General features: G+C 39.8%; 1 protein-coding gene across 2 annotated transcripts in view; it reads left to right on the top strand.

Moving 5' to 3' along the window:
* The window catches only part of SLC9A7 (solute carrier family 9 member A7), a 151,031-nt gene that overhangs the window by 66,903 nt on the left and 56,867 nt on the right, over positions 1-27,261 (top strand). For both annotated transcript variants that reach the window (XM_019717411.2, XM_019717412.2), the window contains exons 2-8: positions 794-993; positions 4,066-4,143; positions 11,360-11,436; positions 13,883-13,995; positions 23,180-23,285; positions 23,622-23,763; positions 25,800-25,905. In XM_019717411.2, coding sequence (XP_019572970.1) covers positions 794-993; positions 4,066-4,143; positions 11,360-11,436; positions 13,883-13,995; positions 23,180-23,285; positions 23,622-23,763; positions 25,800-25,905 — 822 coding nt within the window. The remainder of the gene's footprint in view (positions 1-793; positions 994-4,065; positions 4,144-11,359; positions 11,437-13,882; positions 13,996-23,179; positions 23,286-23,621; positions 23,764-25,799; positions 25,906-27,261) is intronic.

The following is a 27,261-nucleotide window of genomic DNA, read 5'->3' as shown; positions in this document are numbered from 1 at the left end:
TAGCAACATTGTTGCAACAAGTTCGCAAACTTAATTGTCAGGCCTCATACATGACTTTGCTGGGGGTGGTTCCTAACGGGATAACCTTACTAAGAAGGAATGAGACTTAAAGGAATGAGACTTGCAGCTACTAGTATTGGCTATATCATAGCCACAGGCCCAATAAGCCAGCTCCACAGTCCTGGAATCATGACGGTAAAAATGTGCACTGTGATGTTTAGTGCCCCAAGGGATGTAATTACTTTCTCTCTGACACCCAGTCCTTGAAATGACCTAAGCATAAGCATTTCTTTTCTCTCCCTTCCTCTGGTGTGTGGCAAAGCAAATTGCATTTGTAGTGACTAGAAATTCCTGCAATCTGGTCCTTGTTGGCAGATGGCAGTAGGACTGGCCTGAGGGCTGCTGCTGGTGCAAATCAAAGAGCTCGGAGGTTCTGCTTTGTGCTGTCCTTGGCAGAAAAAAACTGCCATTCCATAAGAAGAAACAATTCTTATCATCCCGTCTTCCTCCACCAAAAGCCTGAGAAATGAGATGTGATAAGTTGTTAAAAGTACTCAGTGCTATAGTAACTGCTGCCCTACCTTATCCTCCTGGTGGCTGAGGGACTTAAACCAGAGTAGATGGATATTTAAGCCTTTTGAAGGACTGTGAAGTTGCTCCTAAAATACACACCCTGTACCTGGGCTCTAAGCTTACATCTGAGTTTCTTGTTGCAAATCATCTGCGCCATTATTTCCATGCTCCCTGTCCTTCCACAGGCCTGATGGTGTTTTTTCTCTCCACTCTGTTTCAGGGCTCATCGTCGGGGTGATTCTGAGGTATGGCACCCCTGCCACCAGTGGCCATGACAAATCACTCAGCTGCACTCAGGAAGACAGGGCCTTCAGCACCTTGTTAGTTAATGTCAGTGGCAAGTTCTTCGAATACACCCTGAAAGGAGAAATCAGCCCTGGCAAGATCAACAATGTAGAGCAGAATGACATGCTGAGGAAGGTGAGCTGGCGGGCACTCAGCCCTGTTGTCCTGATGTGGTTTTTGACTTTCCAATTTGGTCTCGACCTTGTGGAGAGAAATCCTTCAAACTCCTACAGCATTGGTAATATTCCTGGCGCTCAGTTTTGCTGGGAAGCTTTGCGGCTATGATGAGGAGAAGGAACCAGATTTCAACTTGATCCTTGCAGCTTTGCTAAAAAGATCAGTAGCTGATGTGGGCTACAGACATTGCAATATGTTTGTATCTCCCCAACTCAGCTCGTTTCCCTAACCCCCATCTTTTCTTTACTGTGTCTCTTGTTATGGTTTAGGGATGAGCTTGTTTCTTTTTTAAGCTTGATTTCACTTTTACTTTGTTTAATTCTTAGTTCTTCAGGGTTCTGTTGCTATATTCTACAAATATTTATTGAGTGCCCTCTCTCATTGGTGATTGATGCCAGAGACTTAATGATTCTTTGGAGGAAGACTGTCTTTGTTGTCTTAGAATTTGAGTCCAAATATTGGTTTTCTTTTGATGTTGGAAGTAGCTAAACTACTGCAGAGGAAAAAGGATTATGTAGCTCCTCACTTTGGGTGATCTCCAGGATAAAGAGGAGATCTGCAAGGCATACCTCGTTTTATTGTGCTCCGCTTTATCGTGCTACACAGGTATTGTGTTTTAAACAAAGTGAAGGCAAGACCCGCCACCAGCAAAAAGAGTACAAATAGCTTTATTGCGATACTGGCTTTATTATGGTGGTCTGGAACCAAACCCACAACATCTCCGAGGTATGCCTATATTTATCACCATATATTCTATTACCTTATAGACCCAGGCTTATTTGCAAGAAGGCTTCTGTATAAGGGGGATCCAAATTGTGGGAGCCGCTTTTAATATGGAATGAGGCTAATGTACGTGAAGGAATGTAGCCTATGCTCCAAAAATTAAATTATTATTGTTCTCAGGATCTACGCTGATCCTTAATGAAAAGTATTCTCCACCTGGAGCACTCAACCTGCCCACCTGCTCTGTGTCGCTAATGGCATTTCTAGTGAGCCCTGTGTTTTCAGCCCTTCGTAAGAATGAATGAGATTTCCGTAAACATTTGTGAAATGAAGTCCAGCTGAGAAAGATACCCAGGGGCTGGCCCGGTGGCTCAGGCGGTTGGAGCTCCATGCTCCTAACTCCGAAGGCTGCCGGTTCGATTCCCTCATGGGCCAGTGGGCTCTCAACCACAAGGTTGCCAGTTCAATTCCTCGACTCCCGCAAGGGATGGTGGTCTCCACCCCCTGCAACTAAGGCTGAACATGGCACCTTGAGCTGAGCTGCCTCCCGGATGGCTCAGTTGGTTGGAGCGCGGGCTCTCAACCACAAGGTTGCCAGTTCAATTCCTCGACTCCCGCAAGGGATGGTGGGCTGCGCCCCCTACAACTAAAATTGAACACGGCACCTTGAGCTGAGCTGCCTCCCAGATGGCTCAGTTGGTTGGAGCGCTTCCTCTCAACCACAAGATTGCCGGTTTCGACTCCCGCAAGGGATGGTGGGCTGTGCCCCCTGCAACTAGCAAGGGCAACTGGACCTGGACCTGAGCTGCACCCTCCACAACTAAGACTGAAAGGACAACAACTTGAAGCTGAATGGCACCCTCCACAAGTGAGATTGAAAGGACAACAACTTGACTTGGAAAAAAAAAAAAAAAGGCCTGGAAGTACACATTGTTCCCCAATAAAAAGTCCTGTTCCCCTTCCCCAATAAAATCTTAAAAAAAAAAAAAAAAGAAAAAGAAAGATACCCAGTGTAAATACCATGCTAATAGCTGTTTTGAAATGGCTGCTTGAGTCCTTCATACTGGATAAGATAGGGAAAATGTTCTAACTCATTTTAATCTTTTAGATCACAGTAGAAGATGAAGCTGACTTTCACTCTGTTATCTTTAGAAAAATGTTTGTTTAAATCCTCTCTGTTTAAACTTTTGCGGTACAAGAGCAAAGGTGGGAGAACAAACAAGAACAAGATTATTGTCATTAGTTGAGGGGTGAAGTGGCATGTTGAGGCAGTTTGGTTGATGCAAAGAGTATTAGAGTGGGTGTCAGGAAACTCTTGTGCTGGTTCGTATGAGTACATTTCTTGGTTTGGTAACTTCCAGCATGTCTTATTCTCTTTGGTCCCAGTGTCGTCATACTGGATAGGCGGGTATTGTCCAAGATTCCTTCTCATCATGACATAACCTGCTTTTCAGACTAATCTTATCTTTAGCAAGAAGGTAGAATAAAACATAATTTTCAGAGAACCATTCTACTTTTAATTAGGCCGATTAATATTTCCAGTTTCTAAGGAGAAATGCAAACTTTACTTTTAATAATTAGAATGAAAACTTAAAATAATGAATTGAAATGAGAGCCAATAATCTACCAACACGAAAAAAATTCTTTAAAAACATTAGGAGGTTTGTAGAATGCTTAATATTTTTCTGGATGTGATAAGATTTTGCTGTTGAATGGCTTCAGAGTGATTTCCCTGTATGAGACCTACAGGTAATTTTATTCCCTTAGAGATGCTGAATTTATGTTGATGTTTAGGAAGCCACTAGCTTCATTGGAGAATTTGATTTAGGCCGCATCACATATCACAGGAGGCTGGCCACTCAAAAGAGACGTAAGTTCAGTAGAACTATGTCTATAAATGATTCTGTGGGAGGATCCAGAAAATTAATAAAGAATCATGACTGCATCTTTTATTGCAGTTGAGCCTTTATAAACGTTTGATAAAAATCAAGTTGTTTTTCTTTCTTGTTTAAAATAATTGACCAGAAGCTTTCTGTGAGTTCTCAACATTGCGTTGAACACTTGTGTCTTAATACGTGGTAAATAGCACACCAAAAGCAGAAGTCAGAAGTGCTATGTGGAGAAGAACATACCAGTCCACAGAGGATCTGTGGTTTCTCTCCTGTGATGAGTTCATGATTTTTCACATTTATGTTATTTGCTTTAAATATTCAAATGTTAGCCAATGGCTTAAAATACTAAGCAAATATTATAGCACCAATTGGAATTAAACTGAAAATTAGCTTTTTTTTCTTTTTAAACTTTTAGGTAACGTTTGATCCAGAGGTCTTTTTCAACATTCTGCTGCCTCCAATAATTTTCCATGCTGGGTATAGTTTAAAGAAGGTAAGAGATTTTTTTGCCAGTATTTCTTAAAGCATGGGAAACTCTGTGTTAATTTACCTGCATAATTTTTCAGTTTTCTCCTTCTCCCAGATTACTTATTACTGTGTTCTGTACCCTCTCAGAGACTATAGCTGACTCATCATCAGTAATTCATTTCTGTTTTAAAATGTGGAACTCTCATACATTGCCGGTGGGAATGTAAAATGGCACCGCCACTCTGGAAAACAGTTACACAGTTTTTTATAAAACTGAAGTTGAAATTACCATATGACCCAGCAATTTTATTCCTGAGGATTTATCCCAGAGAAAAGAAAACTTAAGTTCACACAAAAATCTGTACGTGATTGTTCATAGCAACTTCGTTTGTAGTTGCCCAAAACTAGAAGCCCCCAAAATGTCCTATAATAGGCGAATGGTGAAATGAATATGTGTGTGTGTGTGTGTGTGTGTGTGTGTGTGTGTGTGTGTGTGTGTGTATCATGGAATACTACTCATCAATAAAATGGAACAAACTATTGATACACATAGTAACCCGGATGGATCTCAAAGGCATGTGCTGAGTGAAAAAAAAACAATCTCAGAAGGTCACATACTGTATGACATCATTTATATAGCATTCTAGAAATGACAAAATTATAGGGATGGAGAACAGATTAGTGGTTTTCAGGGGTTAGGGATGGTGAGAGAGTGAGAGGGGGTGGGTATGACTATAAAGGGGTAGATTGAGGGGGGTCTTTGTGGTGATGGAACAGTTCTGTATCTTGATTGCAGTGGTGGTTACACGAATCTATACATGTGATAAAATAGCTTAGAACTATGCACACATATGGTACCAATATCATTTTCTTGGTTTTGATATTGTGCTACAGTTATAACCAGTGGACAAAACTGGGTAAAGGTACACAAGACCTCTCTGTACTATCTTTGCAACTTCTGTGAATTTATAATTACTCCAAAATAAAAAAAAAATTAAAAATCAATCCTTATTATTGAGGGCCATTGTGCTCAGCAGCCCCTAGTTATGTAAAATAACAAATACCTTTACAAATAGTGTGAGTGGCTCCCTTCCCCCGTCCCCATTGTGGGAGTATTCTATGTAAACTTAGCCTCCCCAAAGGCCTTCCTTTCTCAAACCAAGGAGCTTGTTTCAGCTATCTTTCTGGAAGAGCACTAAAGGAAAACATTTTCAGTGAACCGAGAGAAGAGAGATCTTGGCTACCAATGAAGCTCGATAACACCCTTAGGAACTAGAGAATGCCTTCAAAATTGATAGATCAATCAAGAAAAAAAGAAAAATTACCTATATCAGGAATGAAATGGGACATCACTACAGGCCCTTCAGATGTTAAATGGACAGTAAGGGAATACCATAAACAACTTTGTGCCAAGAAATTTGACAACCCAGGTGAAATGGACAAATTCCTTGAAAGATACGAATTACCGCAACTGACCTGAGAAGAGTTAGAAAACTTGAACTGCTCTATGTCAATTAGTACACTGAGTTAATAATTTAAAACATTTCTGCAAGCCTACATGGCTTCACTGCTGAATTCTCTCTGGCATTTAAGGAAAAAATAATACCAATCCTATACAAACTCTTCCAGAACATAGAGGAGGGAACACTCCCAACTCATTTTATGAGAGGATGCCTGCCCGTCAGTCTGGTTCTTCTGTCAAAGCAACTCTGCAGTTTCCAGAAGCTTTTAAAACTATTTCCAACAAACATAAATATAGTTATACTTTATGGAGCATCTGATATATATTAGGAACTTTACATATATTCTTTATTTCTGTTTTTACATACATTGCTTCTATTCACAGAAACTCTGCAAGAATGTGAGGGCAGAAGAAAATTAACTTACACCCATTTCCCCCCAGATTTTCAACTCATTGATAAACAGACACAAGGAGCTAACTGGCAATTGAATGATCCATTTATTACCTAAAGTCTCTGGTAACGCATGTTGGATGATGTAGCTTAGCCCTTGATAATGGGGCTCCTTACTACACATGATGAATTGAAAACAGATGCCCTTTAGCTGCCAGGTCAGTCACAGTCCTAGGTCGGGAGGCTGAAATGGAGGTATCCTAGAAATTGCTGGTCCCGTCAAAGGCTGCCTCTTTTGCTCACAGCATGGCAAGTAGAAGAGTAAGACCCTCCACCTCGCAGAAGAGGGTCAGGACTTCAAGTCTGAGTCAAGCCAGTCTCCCCCTTCAGAGATCAAATGACCCCTCCTTACTGTATAACCTATGGGTGAGGAGGGATGGAATATGAGTCCGCTCTCCATGATGGATGTTTGAGGAGCAGGAGTCTGTTTCTGCACACTAGCCCAACATACATTTGTGCACTCCCAGACATGTAGAGAGTGTCCTACATTTTACTGATGACGAGCCTGAGCTCAGAATGATTAAGGGACATGCATGAGGTTATATAGATGGTGTGAGACTGAGCCAAGGTTTTGGCCTGCCTGTCTGACACCAGAGCCCAGGGTGTTCCTCTATGCTACATTAGCCCTGGATTTAAGTTTTCTATACAAAAAACATATCCTTTTTCTGACCAATCTATAGAGTTGCCAAAATCATCTGAATCTGTATGTCAGCTATTGACATGTAACAGATAGGAGATGATATTATGGGTATAAATAATATTATTCTTTAAGCTAAATAAAGGATTTGGGAACTCCTCTTCAGGTTAGGTGGGTAATGAATAATTTGGTATTTTAAATAACTAATCTTAATGTTTAATCAAGGTCATAGTTGCTTTCAAATGAATCAAATCATTGGTTGTGAAAGCCACTCTAATGACTAAAAAATACCTTATTTTTCAGAGCCTTCTCTTTGTCAGCTTTATTTTCTCAGAAGAAAAACAAATAACAGGCTTTGCCAGTTACCAATTTGAGTTGTTTTTAAATGCTAGTCTTGCAGGTTATCAACTATTAGTTTAGTCTCTTTCCTTTTTAAATAGTCCTTATAAAGGCACTTAAATAGTTGGTTCTTATATGATCGCCATTTCTTATTAAACCTCAATTGAATGTCAATTGAATGTGTAATAAATATTTCACCATTTACCTGCAGGTATGTAAACAGACATATTCAGACCCTTCGACCAATGCACCTATAGTTGTCGTGCAGACATGGGCCTTTTTATCTAACTTGAATTAGCTTTGATTTTGTGCTACTACCATGTTTCCCCGAAAATAAGGCCGGGTCTCATATTAAGATTTGCTCAGGGGATGGGCTTATGTTCAGGGGATGTCATCATGAAAAAATCAGGCTAGGGCTTATTTTCCAGTTAGGTCTTATTTTCGGGGAAACACGGTAATAGTTTGCTTTCAGGGCATTTGCAGGGAAAGAATTCACCTGTAGAAGCCTTCATTTTTGGTGAGCTTCCCTCAACACACACACACACACACACACACACACACACACACACATATATTAAAATTTGTCAGTGACAGGAGAAGATGGGGTTTCCCAAGGAGTAGAAATGTAAGGTTTAGAATGGTAGGAATTGGGATGTCAGGTGGGTTTTCGTTGAAAGCAAACTTTCTCATTCTGATCTGTCTTAGGCTTATATTCTTAAAGGCTTTACCAGGGCATGTGATCTCCTGTAGTCTCTTTGTTCCATTCTATAACAGGGAGGGAAAAATAAGGGAGATTCTGAACCAGTCATGGCCATGTAAACCACACATGACTGTATGAACCATCATGGCCAAATAAGAAGAGGATGAAACATACAGGATTCCACTAGACATGTTCTGTCCTTTCTTCCCTAAAAGGATGTGGTGAGAATTCAGAAGGGTGGCTCATGCAGTGAGAGCGCGATGCCCTGGGGTCTGAAACCTGCTTTCTAGTTCTGGTGCTGCGGTTTGGTGGCTGTGTGACTTCAGGCAGCTCACATCATGTGAACTTTTGAGCCTTAGACGTCTCTCACATAAAATGGTCCAAATAACACCTTCATGATGGGGTTGTTGTGAGAACTGGATGGGCTAATATATGTGAAAGTACAGTTGACCCTTGAACAACACAGGTTTGAACTTCACGTGTCCACGTGTCCACTCGCATGCGGATTTTTTCAACAAATACTGTAAATGTATTTTCTCTTCCTTATGATTTTCTTTATGTTGTTTTCTTTCCTCTAGCTTACTTTAAGAATATAATATGTAATACATACAACATACAAAATATGTGTTAATCGACTATGTTATTGGTAAGGCTTTGGGTTAACAGTAAGCTATTAGTAGTTAAGGGAGTTAGAAGTTACATGTGAATTTTTGACTGCATGGGGGGGGTGTCAGTGGCCCTAACCCCTGTGTTGTTCAAGGGTCAGCTGTATTTTGTAAACCGTGAAGTATACAGTTAAGTACTAGGTGCAATAACACAACTAAGTGGCATGTTATACTGTTTCAAGGTACAGTAAAATTTCAGTTTGTATCAGCGGATATGAATGGGAATGGGTGATTGTGTGTGCGTGTGTCATTTTAGAATATATTATGAATGCATTTTTAGTGGCAGATTTATATTCCTAATTTTTTGCTTTGGCTAATATCATGAAAATGAATTTACTTAATATATTCAAACTAACCATAGGGATGGTTACCCAAAAGAAAGCTGAGTGGCAAGGGAAAGCACATCTGGGATTAAAGTTTGTTCGATACTTCACATGAGTTTCATTGGTCTCATGTCACACACTCCTAGCCCTGCCTGATTTAAGCCCTCCATGGAACTTTTAAAGGCAAGTAGGCTCACAGTTGTTGAGTTTTTTGAAGTCTAATTTTTTTCAAAACATTGGTGTATAAATTCATTAGTTTAAAAAATGACTGGGGACAATGACTAATTTAAGAAGCAAACATAATGTGTCCATAATATGTACAGGCAGCACCCTCATTTGGTGACTGATGGCATGGCGAACCATTGAAGGCTTCTCTTCTGAGCTGTGGCTTTAGGGGCACTAGGCATTCCTTGACACGTTCTTCACAGACTCAGAGATAGGCAAACATTGGGGAAGGCCAAAGCCAAGGCCTCAGATCCTCTGTCTGAAATGCAGGCCAGAGGATGCCTGCAGCCCTGTGTCTGGTCACACTTTGTGGTGGCTGCTCAATCCAGGCTGAGTTCTTCTTCCTGTGCCTTCTCTGTCCCTGATGTTGCTCAGCTGACAACGCTGGAACGTTCCTGCCTTTTAAAATTTTTAGATAAATTGTTCCTGGCCCCTGTTTAATTAAAGTGTGTGTGGGATATTGTTTGTCTGTTGTTGGTAAATAGTTCTGATTGTCCAATGAAAACACCTTATGCCTTGAGAAACCGTGGCTCAGGATCCTAAGAACAGTAATTTTTCCCATCAGAATATCCTGCAGGCATAATGACTTATGGGAAGTAAGCCCGTGTGCATGCATGCACGTGCATGTGTTTTCACTTTTTTTCTATAAACATTTTTTTATTATTTTCTGGTATACAGAACAACATAATGATTAGTGATAACCCCAAGTCTATAACCCATGTGACATCATACATAGCTATTACAATACCATTGACTATATTCCCTATGCTGTACTTTACATTCCCTGGCTACATGTATGTGTGTGTGTGTGTGTGTGTGTGTGTGTGTGTGTGTGTGTATATATACACACACACATAATTATAGTTGGCATTCAATATTACTTTGTATTAGTTTCAGGTGTACAGCACAGTACACCTGAATTAGGAATTTATATAATCTGTGAAGTGATTCCCCTGGTAAGTCCAGTACCCATCTGATACCCTATTTAGTCTTTACCACATTATTGACTATATTCCCCATATTGTATTTCACATCCCCGTGACTATATTGTGACTACCCATTTGTACTTTCTAATCCCTTCACCTTCTCTACCAGCCTTCCGGCCCCCCTCCCATCTAGCAGCCATCAGTTTTTTCTCTGTATCGATGAGTCTATTTCTGTTTTGTTTGCTTATTTATTCTGTTCTTTAGATTCCACATACTCATATAAGTGAGATCATATGGTATTTGTCTTTCTCAGTCTGACTTATTTCACTTAGCATAATATCCTCTAGGTCCATCCATGTTGTTGCAAATGGTAAGATACACTCCATTGTATAAATGTACCACAATTTCTTTATCCAATCGTCTATTGATGGGCATTTCAGTTGTTTCCATATCTTGGCTATTGTGAATAGCACTGCAGTAAACATAGGGGTGCATATATTTTTTCGAAATAGTGTTTTGGATTTTTTGGATAAATACCCAGGAGTGGAATTGCTGGGTCATAAGGTAGTTCTGTTTTTAAGTTTTTGAGGAACCTCCGTACTATTTTCCATAGTGGCTGCACCAATTTGCAATCCCACCAACAGTGCTTGAGGGTTCCCTTTTCTCCACATCCTCCCCAACATTTGTTGTTTGTTGATTTATTGATGATGGCCTTTCTGATAGGAGTGAGGTGGTGTGTGTGTGTGTGTGTGTGTGTGTGTGTGTGTGTGTGTGTGTTAAGGCAGCCAATGAATGTATGGAATCATTGAGAGGATTCCAGTTTTGCCACCTCTTTCTGAATAATTGCTAGGTCTTATATTGGTGTAGGTATATGAACTTATATACATATATAATGCTTATAAACTTGCCCATCTTAAATGAAGATAGCTATTTCTCATTTATTCGTATCTTTTTCTATTGTTGCTCTTTCCCAGGCTCCAAAGATTAATCCAGATGGATATCAGGAGACATCGTAGATACCATGAGCAGATACTTAGGACACTCTGTTTTCTGATGCTCAATTAGGCAGAAAGCTCCTTAGATGGCACTTTCATATTTTATTAGTTTCAAACTTATATCTGTAATGATCTTCTAAGGTACCACTAGAACTGGAAGTGACTAGCTGACTCACTAAAGTAAAATGGTTTGGGTTAATCTATGAAAATGATTGGTCTACTTGCACATGTGTTCTCATTCTCTCTCTCTCTCTCTCTCTCTCTGTAATTTAATATAATTAACTGGAGTAGTCTGAAATTTACTAAACCCTTGCTTGCTTGCTCAGTGATTGTAAGACAAAGGCTATTTTAAAACCATGATGTTTAAGACTAAATAGCATTATTCAGGAGTAACTTCAATTATTACTTGATATAACAAAAGTAGTAAATAAAGTTTCACATTTTAGAGACTGTTAATGTGTTTCTAATGCTCACTGTCAAAAATCACAATGTGATTTCTGCTTTTTTGTTTTATTCAGAGACACTTTTTCAGAAATCTTGGGTCTATTTTGGCCTATGCCTTCTTGGGGACTGCCGTTTCCTGCTTCATTATTGGGTAAGGGACTCTTTGTCATGTAACCTAATTAACACATTTCCCAAAGAGATGAGATTCACATGGGCCCACAGACTCCAGTATTTTTCCCTACCTTTACTGAGATATAATTTACACGTGACATTGTGTAAGTTTAAGATGTACAGTGTGTTGCTTTGATACTTTTATAAATTGATTACCACCATAGCTTTAGCTAACACCTCCATCCTGTCACATAGTGACCATTTCTTTTTTTTTTGTGTGGTGAGAACATTTGAGACCTACTGTCTTATCAACATTCAAGTATATGATACAGCATTATTAGCTATTATCACCATGGTGAACCTTACATCCCTAAACTTGTTAATCTTATTACTGGAAGTTTGTACTCTTTGAGTAACATCTTCCCATTTCCCCAACCCCCAGTCTCTGGCAACCACCAGAGTCCAGTATTTTGAGATTTATGATGAAGTCAGTTAAGATCTAGAGCTACATTGTTCAGTGTGGTAGCTATTAGCCATATGTGGCTATTTGAATCAAAATTAAGGTTAATTAAAATGAAATAAAATTATACCTAGTCCCCAGATCTTGGTTTCTAATATCATTCTCCAATAAAAAGCCCTTTGCAGAAATGGCTGATTCTAGGGCTGGGGTAGCAAATATACAAGATGAGAATGGAGTATCTTGTAATGCCAAAAAGTAAGAAGTGCTCAGAAAACAAAACGATGTGGGGGCATGTCAAAAAGACACAGCCAACCTGAAAGCTCCCTTAATTGCCCAAGAACAACAAAATAAATAACATTGTATTGGATCATCACCCAAAGTATAAAATAAGTATCTCTGAGTCTATACTGATATACATAAACAATTGGGTGAATAAATAAATGGGGGGGGAGAAGTGACAAATGTCCTGTTCAAAATAATTCCAAATAATTTATGTATATACATTCCCTCTCAAGGAGATAGATTAAAGAGATGTGATAACTAAATGTACTGTGGTATCCTGGATGGAATCCTGGAACAGAAAAAGGACATTAAGTAAAAACTAAGGAAATCTGAATAAAGTACAGACTTTAGTTAATTAAAAACATTAGCTGGAAAGCTGGAGTTAAAGGTTAGGACCCTTTTATGCCACCAAAAAAGAAGGGGCTTGGACATTCTCCTTTAAGAGAGACAAGCCATTAAAGTGTGACAGGTTAGGTAACTGGCACTGGTGATGATGGGAGGCAAGATGGGGAAAAGGCTGCCAGAGAGAAGTCTATTTCCCAGATCTAAGCTATGGTAGAAGGAAATGAAGAAGAAGATGTGGTTTCAGGAAATATTTAAAAGGCAGATGAAAGAAGCCTTTGATAAACAACAAAGGACAAATCACATCTGTATCATAGAGTTACTGTGAATTAAAATAGAACTGTTTAAGTGTTTGGAATAGTGCCTGCCACACAGTAAGCAAGCATTAAGGTATAGCTATTTATTCTCAAAAGGATTCAATTCTGCAAATAGTTCTTGAGCTCCTAGCTTAGTCAATCTACTGTTCTAGGCACCCAGAATGCAGAAGTGAGCAAGGCCATGGTCTCGATCAACAAGAATTTTATTATTTGAGGGTCAGCTGTAGGGTACAATGAGATGAGTCTATTCTGTGGTTATTTTCATTCCCCTGACCCCTACAGCTACCACCACCACCACCACCACCACCTCCCCCCACACACACACACATGCTTGGTAACATGTATAAGGCCTTTTAACACTCCTCACTCCCAATTTGTAAGTTCTCCTGTAGGAAAGGTGCTCTGGCCAAGTTGAACTATTGAACTAGGTGGTCCCTCTTGGGCGATATCACATTCTGTACAGCATAAGGAGGGCTGCTGCTGGCCTGCCTAATCCATGTAAAGGATGAGAGGCCAGGTATGTCAGTGGGTACACTGATATTTTAGTAGGATGTTTAGAGAGTTTTGCTTCTTTTTCCTTCTTTGAAATAATTCTTGACAGAGAAGGTTGATCATGTGAATCTTCGTGGCTAACCCATTTTTTTCTCTCTACCTTCATCCAGTTCACTCATTTCCATGACTTTAAACACACCATCTTAGAATCCTGTGAGTTTTGTAGCAATTTAGTACACATTATGCAGGGTTCTTTCTCTTCCTTTCTTTTCTATTACCCAGTAGTTTAAGGTGCCTTTGTTGCTAATTGAGGACCATACTTTATGGTTGTATATAAGCACATCTTTTTAAAATGGAGTGTTCAGATGTTTCAGCAAGATGACATGAACTGCAAACTATTACTTGGTGCCAAAGTCTTATTGCACATGTTCCTGGTAAGTGTCCAGCCACAGCAGTTGCCTGGTATTTTTACGACTCTCCCTTGAAGTACAGTGTTCTAGTACCACTGTGCTTGCGTGTTTGCTAGGTTACTCACTTAGAAGCGTTTTCTTTTCCTTTTTCCTTCTGACATAGTTTACCTTCCCTTCTTACAGAAATCTCATGTATGGTGTGGTGAAGCTCATGAAGATAGTGGGACAGCTCTCAGATAAATTTTACTACACGGATTGTCTCTTTTTTGGAGCAATTATCTCTGCCACTGACCCAGGTATTTGGATATTTGGCTTTATGGTTATGATATTCCATTATTTAAATCTTAAAAAGTTCAGAGCAATCAGGAACTTTTGTTGCAGTACAGAGACTGTAGTATTAGCATGAAATAGTGGAGGAAGAGACCAGGAAGTGGTCTAACAGACTAGATGGCTTTTGTAAGAAAGACATGCATTTCCCTATTTTATTATTATTATTACTATTATTATTATTATTATTATTAATTGTGATAAAAACAAATAACATAACATTTACCATCTTAATAATTTATAAGTGTGCAGTTCAGCAGTGTTAGGTATATTTGCATTGTTGTACAATCAACCTCCAAAACTTTTTCATCTTGTAAAACTGAAACTTTATACCCATTAAACAACTCCCCACTTCCTCCTCTCCCCAGTTCCTGGCAACCCCCATTCTTCTTTCTGTCTCTATGAGTTTGACTCCTCTAGGTACCGCATATAAGTGGAACAATACAGTATTTGTCTTTTTGTGACTGGCTTATTTCAATTAGCATAATGTCCTCAAGGTTCATCCATGTTGTAGTGTGTCAGAATTTCCTTTCTTCTTAAGCCTGAATAATATTCCATTGTATTTATATACTGCATTTTGTTTATCCATACATTGGCCAGTGGACACTTGGGTTGCTTCCACCTGTATTTCATTTTACTCTTTCATTTGAATATGTTTAATTTGGTCATAATTTTTACACTTAGATTGTCATCTTTTTCAATGTTCTGCTTTTGCGTTCTTTTAGGAAACATATTATTTGGTTTAAATAATACCTTTTCTTAGTGGAAATGCCCACTGGTACCTGTAGTGAATGTAATTTAATTTGTAAACTCCTTTGTACAATGTTCCTGTATGACTGCACACTCCAAAGTTGTTCTATACATAAATTTCTTACCTTGTATTTTTCAAGTGTTAGTTGAACCAATTCTTAAAAGCTAACTCTAATTCTTATTATATGTCCTTCCTCCCCTGCAGCTCAAAACCAAACAAACAAACAAAAAACTCTCCTCTGCAAGTTGGAACCCGTAATTAAATCAGTTTGCATAAAGTAGTTACAGTTACATTCCTTCTTCTAATGTCAGCTATTGAAGGGACACCTTAGGGAAAGAATTTACGGAGAAAAAGCTGATCCTGTCCTAATAGTGGAGATGGGAAGCTCTTCTCAATGTCTGTGATGCCCTCTAACATTCTGGGCAGTAATGGTCTTAAAGATACTAAGATTCCCTCCTGCTTGTACACCATGCCTCTTGGGGGTCCTCTCGGTCAGTGCTATCCCAGAAACCTTTGTGTGATGATAGAAATGTTCTGTCATCTTCCCAGTCCATTATGGTAGCCAGTAGACACATATGACTTTTGAGTACTTGAAAGGTGGGGTAGTGCAAATGGAAACTAAATTTTATTTTATGTTAAGTAATTTAAATTTAAATAGCCACGTGGCTGTTTAGCACAGCTCTAGACAATTATGTGCTGCTAAAAAATCTTGATATTCCAAAAACCTCTGACCTCTCTTATCCCCATATTTTATTACAAACACTCTAAGTAAATTGATATTGAAGACTTGGCTGGTTAAAGCACCCTGGTTTGTGAAAAGAATGTGGGATGGAGAGTTGCAGGCAGAGATTTTAGTTCTACCCCTGTTAGTCATTGACTTGGTGTGCTGCGCACACTTTATCACTTCCACGTCAGTTTCCTCATTTACGAAGTAGGAATATTGGTACCTATTCCCTAGGCCTATTGTGGAGATTAAATGATATAACACATGTAAAGCATTGAGCATAGCATCTACTAATTATGTTGGTCTCTATCCACATCTGGCTCAGATTTCTCTGTTTTCCACGTGTTTTTGGTTTTTGTTTTTTTTTTTTTAACATAAATAACAGGTCATCACAACCCCAGCATGTTTCTAAAGAGCACTGTGCAAAGTAGCTTTGTTATTTTAATGCTACCGTGTCTGTGACTATTTCCAAATATGTATCTACTGAGATAGATTCTTCATACGTCTAAGAAAGGTAGTTAGTTTCCCTGAAAGTATATTACTAACTATACTCATCTATAACTTTATTACTAACTTCTTACTAGCCCCACCAGCAAGCAAAGGGAGGTTAGTGTAACATGAAGATTACTGATACTGTTTTCTGAGCTATTAGTGTTGCTTCATTTAATTGGATAGAAAGGCTTCTTTTTTTTTCCAGACTATCTTTGTAATTGTTTACTTCACTTTAATGTGTCCATCCTGTGGTAGAAAATAATGGAAGGCATTACCATGATACACCATTTTTATTTGGCCTGTGAAGATTGGCATAGTAAGGGTTTTATATAAATTGAAAGTTCTAGAAAATTGAGAGTTTAATCTTATTAAACATCAGGACATTAACTTTAACTGCTTTTTAATGGACACCTTTCTGAAATGTAGAATTTTTTAAAAGATTAAAAATGTTTTACCAGCTTCCAAAAAATCTGTTGTTTGAGAACTTGGGCCTTAAGAGAGATAAAAACTTAAGGGTAGAGTTAGAGGGGACCATAAAACCAAATTGACTACTTGTGTCTAGTGCATCAAACAAAAATTCTGGTATTGGGATATGCAGTGATATTGACTGATAGGAAAGAATAAGTCTTTGTCCCTGATTACACTGTAGTTGGCTTGAGACACCGGTCTTTGGTCTTCTCATTGAAGGGAACACCATATGTATAGAATTGTGGAGGCTGATCTGTGACCAGAAGCCCTTGCCATTCTGTTATGTGTTATGGGTGCCATGTGCCATCTTTGTAGACTGTTACTTTAGATGGATCCACAATTCAGGAGAGAAAATGAAATTTCCAACCTGTAATGCATTCCTAGGCAGCTACCAGAGAAAATGAGTACTATTCCTTCCTGTGAACCATTATGAAATGACTTCTCTCATTTTAATTCTGTCACTTTTATACCCCTCGAACCAATCAGGTCTACTCACAAGTTTCAAAATCTGTGATCTGTGTTGTCAAAGAATCATTCTCTAGTTGCATAACCCAGGCTGGTCAGTCTTTGGCTTGTCCTTTGAGATTTAGTTCAAATCGGCCATCTGCCTAGTTATCCTTCCCTCACTCCTTCAGTTACTTGCTCCCACAGCTCTTGAGTCGCATCTGTTTCGTGCACAACAACACTTGCCGCTTTGTACTGAGTGTTCACAAGTGTCTAGGTGCTCTTTAGTACACAGATGAAGTGTTCCGGAAAAGTTAGTTGTATGAACAAATTCAGGTTCTTGATTTTTCCTTCTTCCCCTATCTGCTATTTTATTTTTCCCACTGCTTTTTAGATACCTGTACCAGTGGTCTTCAGTCAGTCATTGTAATTTCTTGGTCCATGTCCAGTTGGAAATAGCTGTTGTGACCCGGTTCTCTCCTACTGTGGGGGAGCAGTCTGTTTACTCCCCACCTGTAGAAGCCACTTACCCAGTCCGTCATCCTCCCATCACCTTCCGGGTGTCATCATCTGTATTCCTCATTTTGATCAGGCACAGCCTTGCTCAGGAGGGGCATGGCAGAATTCCTGCCCTGTTTTATAATGTGATGGGCAGGAAGAATGAGAAATCAAAATTCAGAGCAGCCAAATTCAGACCAGTGTTGTTTAACTGTTAACTGTTATTGTTAATCATGCAAGTTGGCCTTCACTGTCATGGATAAATCAGTTAACTGCACATATTTTTTTACTATTGGTTAGTAGTATTTTAGGAGAACAGTGTTTAAAAGTCAGAAGAACTTTTGAAAATCATGTAGCTCAAACCCTCACTTTACTAAAATCTTTAGACTTTGCTGTGTGCTAAGTTGTCATATTCAGTTGTTAGCTATGTTGGATGCTTCTGTTTGCCCCTCCAGATTTACTCGCCACCTTTCTCCACTGTCCTCTCCATGCCGGGAGGCTGACTTGGATGGAAGCTTTCAGAGATTCCTTTGCCTTCTCCTTTCCCATTGGATATGTTCATGGAGGAGCACCTGTGGGAGACTAGAAGGAGGGTGGAGATGCAGGGTCCCTGTGGGTTGGCTGTGTTCCTTGATCAAAGGTCACAGCTCCTGTCAGGCGACCCTCTCCACACAGCTCCTGGTTCTGTCAATAACTCCTTCCCTGGACCCTTTGGGCATAGGCATAGGGATGGTATAAAAGCTCTCCCTTTTCAGCCTCAAGTACTGCCCTGTCCCTTGTGGCTTTCCCATACTCTGCCCACACTTCTATAAATACCCCTTTATTAAACACTCCTCAAATTGCTCAATTTGAGGATGCCATCTGTTTCCTGCCCGGACCCTGACTGATAACGTCCTGGGACCCAGGTCTCCTGGACTGCCAGCTCTGTGCTCTGTTTATGGAGATTAGCCTCTAGCAATTGTGAGTCTCTGAGTGACTGATGTGAACAGAGGCCTCCAGTGCCAACCACCAGTGGACATGCTGTATGAGTAACACATAAAACTTCTCTTGGGTTCAACCACTGAGATTTTAGTAATTTTGATAGTGCAGCAGAAAGCAGCCCCTCCTCCCCCACCCGGGTCTGTTTTCTCATCTCTGAGTTGGGGTAAATGGTAGTGCTACCCACCTAGGCTTTGATGAGGACTAAATGAGATTATAAAATGTTTAGTATAGTGCCTGCTTTGTGGTAAATCCTTAGTAATTGTTTTTATTATCATTGTTAATTTTTCTTCAACATTGGTCTAAAAACAAGACAATTCTTGTGTCATATACAGTTGACCTTTGACCAACACAGGTTTGAACTACGTGGGTCCACTTATACATAAATTTTTTTTCAATAAATACCTGTATTGTTTTCAATCTGAGGTTGGGGTCTGTGGATCAGGAAGTCCAACTCTATGCACTGATCTATGCCATTTTATATAGGGGACTTGACCATCTGTGGATTTTGGTATCTGCGGGGGATCCTGGAACAAATCCCCCACAGATCCTGAGGGACAGCTAAGTTTTTGGGGAGTCAAAAATTATCCATGGATTTTTGGTTGTGCAGGGGGTCACCTCTAACCTCGACATTGTTTAATGGTCAACTGTAATGATAAAATACTAAAGGTTTGTGTTAGGGTTCTTCAGAGAAACAGAACAAATAGGAGGGTGTGTGTGTGTGTGTGTGTGTGTGTGTGTGTGTGTGTGTGTGTAGAGGGAGAGAGGGAGGGAGGAAAGGAGGGAAGAAGAGAGAGAGAGAAAGAGACAGAGAGACAGAGAGAAAGAAGAGAGATTGAGATTATAAGGAATTGTCTCATGTGATTATGGAGGCTGAGAAGTCCCAAGATTGGCAGTCCAAAGTCCTGAGAACCAGGAAAGGCAATGGTGTAGTTCTGCTCTAAATCCAAAGGTATAGGGAGACTGATGTCCCAGCTCAAAGACAGCCAGGCAGAGAGAGTGAGTTCTCCCTTACTCTACCTTTTTGTTCTAGTCAAGCCTTTAACAGACTGGATGAGTCCCACCCACATTGGGGAAGGCAATTTGCTTTACTCACTCTACTGATTCAAATGTCAGTCTCAACCAGAACCTCACAGACACACCAGAATAATGTTTAACCAAATATCTGGGCACCCCGCGGCCCAGTCAAGTTGACACATAAAATTAGCCATTACAAGTTTTATTCTAAGGAGCCCAAATATTGTCCATGTAATAAATATCCAGAAAATAAGAACTTTTTAAAGCCTAATCCCTAAAGATTGTTCCTGTTGTGGAACCTGATACACTGTATTTAAGGGTGGAGGAAAGAGATTGACATTTTGTTTTGAGTTATGAAGATGACATGTCCTTTAGGAACTAAAGCTGCTGGTGATGCCCCCTGTTAATGTCTGGTTCGCATCTGAATGCTTAGAGTAGTGATTTTATAGCAGCCTAGATTTATAATTATCTAGAGCAGCCTCATGATATAGTCGACATTTTTCAAATCCAAATTATTCTTTGTTTACCCTCAATAAATGAATTATCCGTTTTGAAAAGGAAGGCATGATGAGGGTAGTGTAGTTTTGGAGTCTCCCTTAATCCCTAACAAAAGTAGAAAAAGCAAGACAGCAAAAGAAAAAACAGATGCACTGGCTGACGAGTATCCCCATGAATCCCAACTATCAGCTGGTGGGGTCAAACCACCAGCAGCAGTGACACTTACGGATGGGAACAGCAGTTGTGCAGGAGGAAAGCGGAGGGGAGAAGAGGGGGCTCTGATCATTTTGACTGTCAGGGAACCATAAATTTCCCACAATAGCCATACAATAGGAGGGGCCCCACTGGGAGTAAAGAACTTCATAGGCATATCAGGTAACAACAGTTAAAACTAAGAGGTGCTTTACAGGCTCCAATTGGAGTGCGGACAAGGTGACTGGAGGAGGTGTGAGGCTGCTAGCATGACCGGGGCCTGCAGAACATACCCAGTGAAGATCTCTCTGGAAATCACTCCTTAAAAATGAACTGCTAGGACCATGGACCTTGATTGATGAGGGGTTAAAGGAGAAAGAAAGCTCAGGTACTGTGTTTCCCTGAAAATAAGACCTAGCCGGGCAATCAGCTCTAATGCGTCTTTTGGAGCAAAAATTAATATAAGACCCGGTCTTATTTCACTATAAGACCGAGTCTTTATAATATAATATAATGTAATGTAATATAATATAATATATAAAATAATACCAGGTCTTATATTAATTTTTGCTCCAAAAGACACATTAGAACTGATTGTCTGGCTAGGTCTTATTTTCGGGGAAACACGGTACTGGTGGAGGAGGAGACCAGAGGAAGTAGATCTCAGAGAGTGTTGGGGAGGTGGCTATACCCAGGGGCCATGTTTTTAATACTTCAGTGTAAAACCAGAAGAGGGAGCCCTAGAGCCACAAAACTAGGAAATCTTTTCTTGGTCTTCTACCCCTGGTCACCTCACTTAATATGAGGATCAGAAATGGATTGAGGTTGGACTTCATGCAAACATATTGTAAGAAAAAATGAAGTTAATCCTGCTGAATAATGAAGTTACAGATAATGAAGTCATACCAGAAAAATAGGGTCTCAAGGCAGACAACAAAATTTTATTAATATTCCAACAGAAGCTAAAGGAAATTTCTAAAATAATAAAAGTTATGAAAAAACTGTATACATCAGTATTGGAAAATTTAGAAATGAGAGGACTAAACAATAGGGCATTATGAAAAGAGAGCCAATAGAAAGGAATGGAGGGGAAACCCGTGGAGTAGAAGAGATGTAAAAAAGTATTTAAAAAATAATTTTTAGAGACGCCTGGAGTGGGGAGTGGGGAGAAACATTTTAAAATGGGCAAAACCAGATGATAATGTCAAGGAATATACATTGGGTAATCAAACTGTAAGGAAATGCAAGGAAGCGATTACTATGAAATCAGGTTAGTGGTTAGTATTGAGTGAAGGAAGGGGTTTGAGATTGGGATAGAACATAGGGGGTGGAGTTCCAGGGAAGCGGGCAAAGTTCTATTTCTTGAACTGGATGATGGTTACAAGAGTGGTTGGCTTATAACCCATTTAGCTGAATATTTATTTGGTTTAGTTCTAATTGTATCAATTAGTAATGCTTTTGGCTACAAATAACAGAAAAACCTGGCAGTACCAGCTTAAACAAATAGCTGTTTGTCTTGGCTAACACTCCCCAGCTGATGCCATGGCTCCTGCTACAATCAGGCGTCCAGGCGCCTGGTCTTTCCAGGGCACTACTCTTGCATTTCCGACACACATTAGTTGCTCTTTGGAGGCAAGATGACCGCACTGCGTCCAGCCTCTCCACCCTCTTCCAGGCAGGAAGAAGTGGCACTCAGTGTAAGGAAAGCTGGGGGAGTGAGTTTTTAGTTTTTAAGGGCCTAATGGTAGAAACAAAGTACGTAGAAGAGAGTATTAGGTTGGTGCAAAAGTAATTGCGGTTTAAAAGGTTAAAAACGTGCAAAAACCGCAATTACTTTTGCACCAACCTAAGGGTTAGGTGTGAATACTGAGAGCGAACCCTGCCTGTGTGTATATATCTAGAGCTGTGGTTCTTACCTGGGGGGTGATTTTACTCCCCAAGAGACATTTGTCAATGTCTGGAGCCATTTTCAGTGTCACAATTGGGGTGGGGAGTATCTTGTGGGTAGAGGCCAGGGATACTGCTAAGTATCCTTCAATGCACAGGACAGCCCCCTACAACAAAGAATTTTCTGGCCCCAAATGTCAGTGGAGCCGAGGTTGAGAAACTCCAAAACCATTTTGGGGGTCCATAAGGTCAAACTGATTTAATAATAATAGCAATACATTATTTGTCATTTTTACTTTCATTCTTTAACAAGTGTACAGTCAAGTGGGGTTTTCTAGAGGCTGCATAACGTGTGATACTGACTATGTTAATCCAATGCAGAAACAGAGATGAGAACCGTCTGCCTTTCCTTAATCCAGATGTTAAAGAGATTTGAAAAAATGTAAAACAATGGCTCTCACTAATTTTTTTGTGTTTTAGAAAATATAATTATTTTTCATTTAAGTGTTTTATGTTAACATATAATGGGTTTATTAGTAATTTTAAATGAATAAATGTTTATTTTTTTCTGTTTTATTTAATACAGGAAATATTGATAGCTATAGTCTATAAAACTAAAGCTCTTTCGGGGCCTCAGTAATTTTTTAGAGTGTAAAGGAGCCCTGAGGCCAAAAGTTTGAGAACTGCTGGTCTGGAGACTAGCTGATTTTTAAATACCTAAGAAATGTGGAATGTATGAGCAGTGTAATTATGTATAGTTTGTCAAAAATGAATGTTTTCATTATTTCATAAACCTTTCTCTGTGCCCTGACCCTCTGCTGGGTTCTGGGAGTACAGCAATCAATAAAATAGGATGTCTGCCTTCCAAGAGATCGCAAGCCACCCTTGGAGCCAAATCACATTAATTGTGATTATTTTTAAAAGTTCTGTAATACAGGTGTTTTCAAAGTGTGGTGGGGTTACAGTGGAAAGTGCAGTATTTCAGTGCAGTGTTATTAGAATCAAGCATTGTCTCACAGCTTATTCAGATTAGGAAGATTGCCATTTTTGTTTCTGCCATAGACAGACAACCTGTCTTTGATTCCCTGACTGTCTCCCACACCACCCAGTCCTGCTAAAGATAGGAATTGCCTCTATAAATTTGTTATCAATGGCTTAAGGTCAGAAACTGAAACTAATTTTGTGCTTTTGGCTCTTTTTTTAGTGACTGTACTGGCGATATTTAATGAGTTGCATGCAGATGTGGACCTTTATGCACTTCTGTTTGGAGAAAGCGTGCTAAATGATGCTGTTGCCATTGTGCTATCATCGTAAGGAACAATATTTCTGCCCCGGAAGAGAGACCCTGGCTTCCCGAATGCTCTGGGCTAAATTCAGAGGCCCATGTTAAAAGTGTCAAATATTGAATTGGGTGTTTTTCTAAATGAGGTTTTTCAATTTTATTGATAAAGTTATTTTGCTTTGTCCTGTTGGTAGGGGTCAGAATGCTGGTAACCAGCATAACATGGTGACTGCAGATTAAGTTAAATGAATACACTGTGGGGAGTGGTTGGCGAAGTGTAGATACCTATGTTTGCCGGTAGTTTTAGGTACTAAGGTGCAAAATCAGTAATCTTTTAAAACTTTCTCTTCTTTTTAAACTACAGGTCTATTGTTGCCTACCAGCCAGCGGGGCTAAACACTCACGCCTTTGATGCTGCTGCCTTTTTTAAGTCAGTTGGCATTTTTCTAGGTATATTTAGTGGCTCTTTTACCATGGGAGCTGTGACTGGTGTTGTGACTGCTCTAATATCCTTTTTGTAGTTTCTGCCCCTGCCTGGGTATGATTATATGACATTCCACTTGCAAAAAAGAAAGTTCTCAGTTCTTCCTTTCAGAAATTAATCTTAAATGAATTGTCCCACTGGGGCTTGGGGGCTCCTGAAGTGTTCCTTTGGTGAAACATGACAGACAGTCGAGTGCCTAGCTAAGGGTCTGAGAAAATGTTTGGGAATGCTACTCTAGGCTTAGCTCTGCCCACACTTTTACATTTTCTCTCCCTCCTATGAACTGGTTGGAGATGAGAGGTCGGGGAAGCATCAGTTTTAGGGGGATGAAAAGAGGTGAAAAGCTAGGAGGAGGCTAGGAATCAGGGACCACCTCAAAGGAGGCCGGGAGGAAGCAGACTAGGAACTATATTAGCCCCAAGCTTGCTGCTGCTCTCAGCTGTTCTGGGCCATATGGGGCCCTACCTAGCTGGGGGGCCATCAGTAGGAATTACTGTGTGGTGGTCTTCCTTAAGCGAGCTGCATAATACTTAGTTTAAAAGTAACCAACCAGACAACCAACACAAAAGCAAAGTGTGGAATGAGTGGGCAACCTCTCCACAAGTATGCTGAGTCCAAATCGAGATGTGCTGTAAGAGCAAAATCTGCACCATTTTTCAAAGACTAGTACAAAAATCAAATGTATAAAATACCATTAACAATTTGTATAAAGTTTGTCAATAATTTGTATATTGATTGCAGACTGAAATGATGTGGCTCACACTTGTGACTCCCAGTACATTTGTATTGGACAGCAATGATCTAAGTGCCACTGAATGCAATTTTGTACTAATCTTTGAAAAATGGTGCAGATTTTGCTCTTACAGCATATCTTAATTTGGACTAGCTACATTTTAAGAGTTCAGTAGCCACATTTGGCTAGTAGCTACCATATTGGACTGCACAGATTTAGACTGCTTTCTTCGCAGAGGCCCTTCTGATGCCTGGGAACTTGTATGGGTCAGTGAAACCGCTCATGTGATGATTCCATGCTGGCCCGCTGTGGAATGGCAGTGTTTGAAGGGGAATCTCTGGTCCCAAAAGGTGATACCTGTACCTTGTAGTTGCCCCTGGAGTTGCGCATTTCTTTCTTTCTCACCTTCATTAGGCACTTGCTGTGGAGCCATGCCATGGTGGCCCACAGAGGTCAAGGTCTTACCACCTTGTCTTCCCAGGCCTGCCTGAGGCATTCCAAGCACTGCCAGAACTAACCTGCCAGTCACACTTCAGGCCAAGACTGTGCCTGTCAGAACCACGGGTATTGCAAGGAGCACAGAAAACCCATTTCTAGTTTCTTTAGAAAGCTTAATTTTTAAAAACAGCTTTATGGAGATAAAATTCACATACTTGTATAATTCACCCATTTGGAGCATACCAATTTGATGGTTTTGAGTATTTGACATTATTCATATTTTAAAATTGTGGAGTTATATATGTATATATACCGGGGGTGCCAAAAAAATGTATACAAGTGGACATTTTGGTCAACGTTGCTCAAGCAGTAGTTCACCATAATCAGAAGTGTCTGGATGCTGATGGTAACCACTTTGAACACCTCTTGTCATTGCAGAAGTCAAATGTGACATGTATTCATCTTTTGCTATCGATAGAAATTAATAGTTTTTTTCCTTTCTTAAAATGTGCATACATTTTTTGGCTATGTATATGTATATATCTATATCTCAATCATAAAATTTGCCCTTGTAACCATTTTTAAGTGTACAATTCAGTGGCATTAGGTACAACCACAGTGTTGTGTAATCATCCCCATTATCTCTTTCCAGAACTTTTTCATCATCCCAAACAGAAACTGTGTACCCATTAAACAATATCCCCCTTTCCCAGCCCTTGGCAACCTCTATTCTCCTCAGAAACTTAGTTTTTATTACTTTAAAAACCAAGCAGCAGCCTTGGGGCCCCAAAAGAAGAGTTGAAGGGAAAGGGTGGCCCTTAGGGTGGCGGTCCTGGGCTAATAGGATGTGGTTGTTCCTGGAGACAAGTTCCTTGACAGGGGCTGACGTGACCAAGTTTACCAAGCTGCACTGCTTTCCCCTGCTGGAGACAGCACTCTTCTTCCTGATGTCCTGGAGCACGTTCCTCTTGGCGGAAGCCTGTGGGTTTACAGGTGGGTTATCTCTACCCTTGGGTCACTCTTCCCCTCACTGTGATGGGGGCTGTAGGAGCTTGACGGGAGGGGCGAATTCTTAAATAGCAGCTGCATGGAGTTGATTAACTGCTCACCGAGTGTCCATGTGGAGGACTGCTGAGCAAGGCTGGTGTTCTGCCCCATGAATGGTTTAGTTTCTCAAAGATACATATTTTTAAAGGATAAAGTTTACTGTTTCAAACTTTGAGTACTCATTCTAACTATAAGTAGATGTTTAGCTGCAAAGGTTTCTGAATATATTACCATTTTATTTGTATCCTCCCCTAGAGTGATACATTAGTTTACAAACAGTAGCATTAACAAGCAAAAATGTGTCCTTTTAAAGTAATTTTGTATCTACTCAGACGAGTGGGGACACAGTTATTCCTTGTTTTGTCTCTGATCTGTTTAATTATTGTTTTTCAATACCATGTTTTTATGGTGCCAGTTTCATATATTATTAGTATGAGTGATCATGTGGTTTTATTTCCTCACATTCTCTCATTACAAAAACAAAAAATCACTTAATTTTCCCATTAGAAAATGCAAATATAATTACTGTGCATAATTCAGGTAGTAAGGAAGCCCTTTTATCGTCTTTTCAAAATATTGCAACCTGCGTTTACATGCAGCATTATAAAATGCCCCACTTCCTTAAAACTTGACAATTATCTGTAAATATATAGGCAAAGTTCTAGGTGTGTCAATTGTCTTGTACAACAGAATGGTTACCACTAACCAGAAATCTAGATCATTTGAGCTTGGATAAATGAAGTAGTACTCTGGATTCATTTTATCTGAAGCCCTAGACCATGCAAAACTATAAAGCATTGGTTTGAAATTAAACTCATTCGTTCTAAGAACAGAGAGGAATATGACAGAAGTGTATGCCAGTATATGGTAATTCAGTAGGAGTTTAGAGGAGGGGAGAGAATGCCCTTAAAACTGGAGTGAAGGAGGAAGTCGAGGACCTTGGCTTTGAGGGAAGGCAGGGTTGGGAGAAGGAAAAGTTGGTTGATAAGAATTATATATACACAATGGAATACTATTCTGCCATAAGAAAAGATGAAATAGTGCCATTTGCAACAACATGGATGGATCTTGAGATTATTATGCTGAGCAAAATAAGTCATACAGAAAAGGTCAAGAACCATATGATTTCATTGATATGTGCTATACAAAACTGAAAACAACAAAATAACAAGAGAAACAAATGAAGAAACAAAAACTCACAGACACAGACAGTAGTTTAGTGGTTACCAGAGGGTAAAGGAGGAGGGGATGGTAGATGTGGGTAAAGGGGATCAAATATATGGTGATGGAAGGAGAACTGGC

Source organism: Rhinolophus sinicus, chromosome X (genome assembly GCF_036562045.2).
Source record: "Rhinolophus sinicus isolate RSC01 chromosome X, ASM3656204v1, whole genome shotgun sequence".
Taxonomy (NCBI): Eukaryota; Metazoa; Chordata; class Mammalia; order Chiroptera; family Rhinolophidae; genus Rhinolophus; species Rhinolophus sinicus.
Note: the sequence above shows the minus strand (reverse complement) of the source record. Positions and strands in the feature narration are given on the sequence as shown.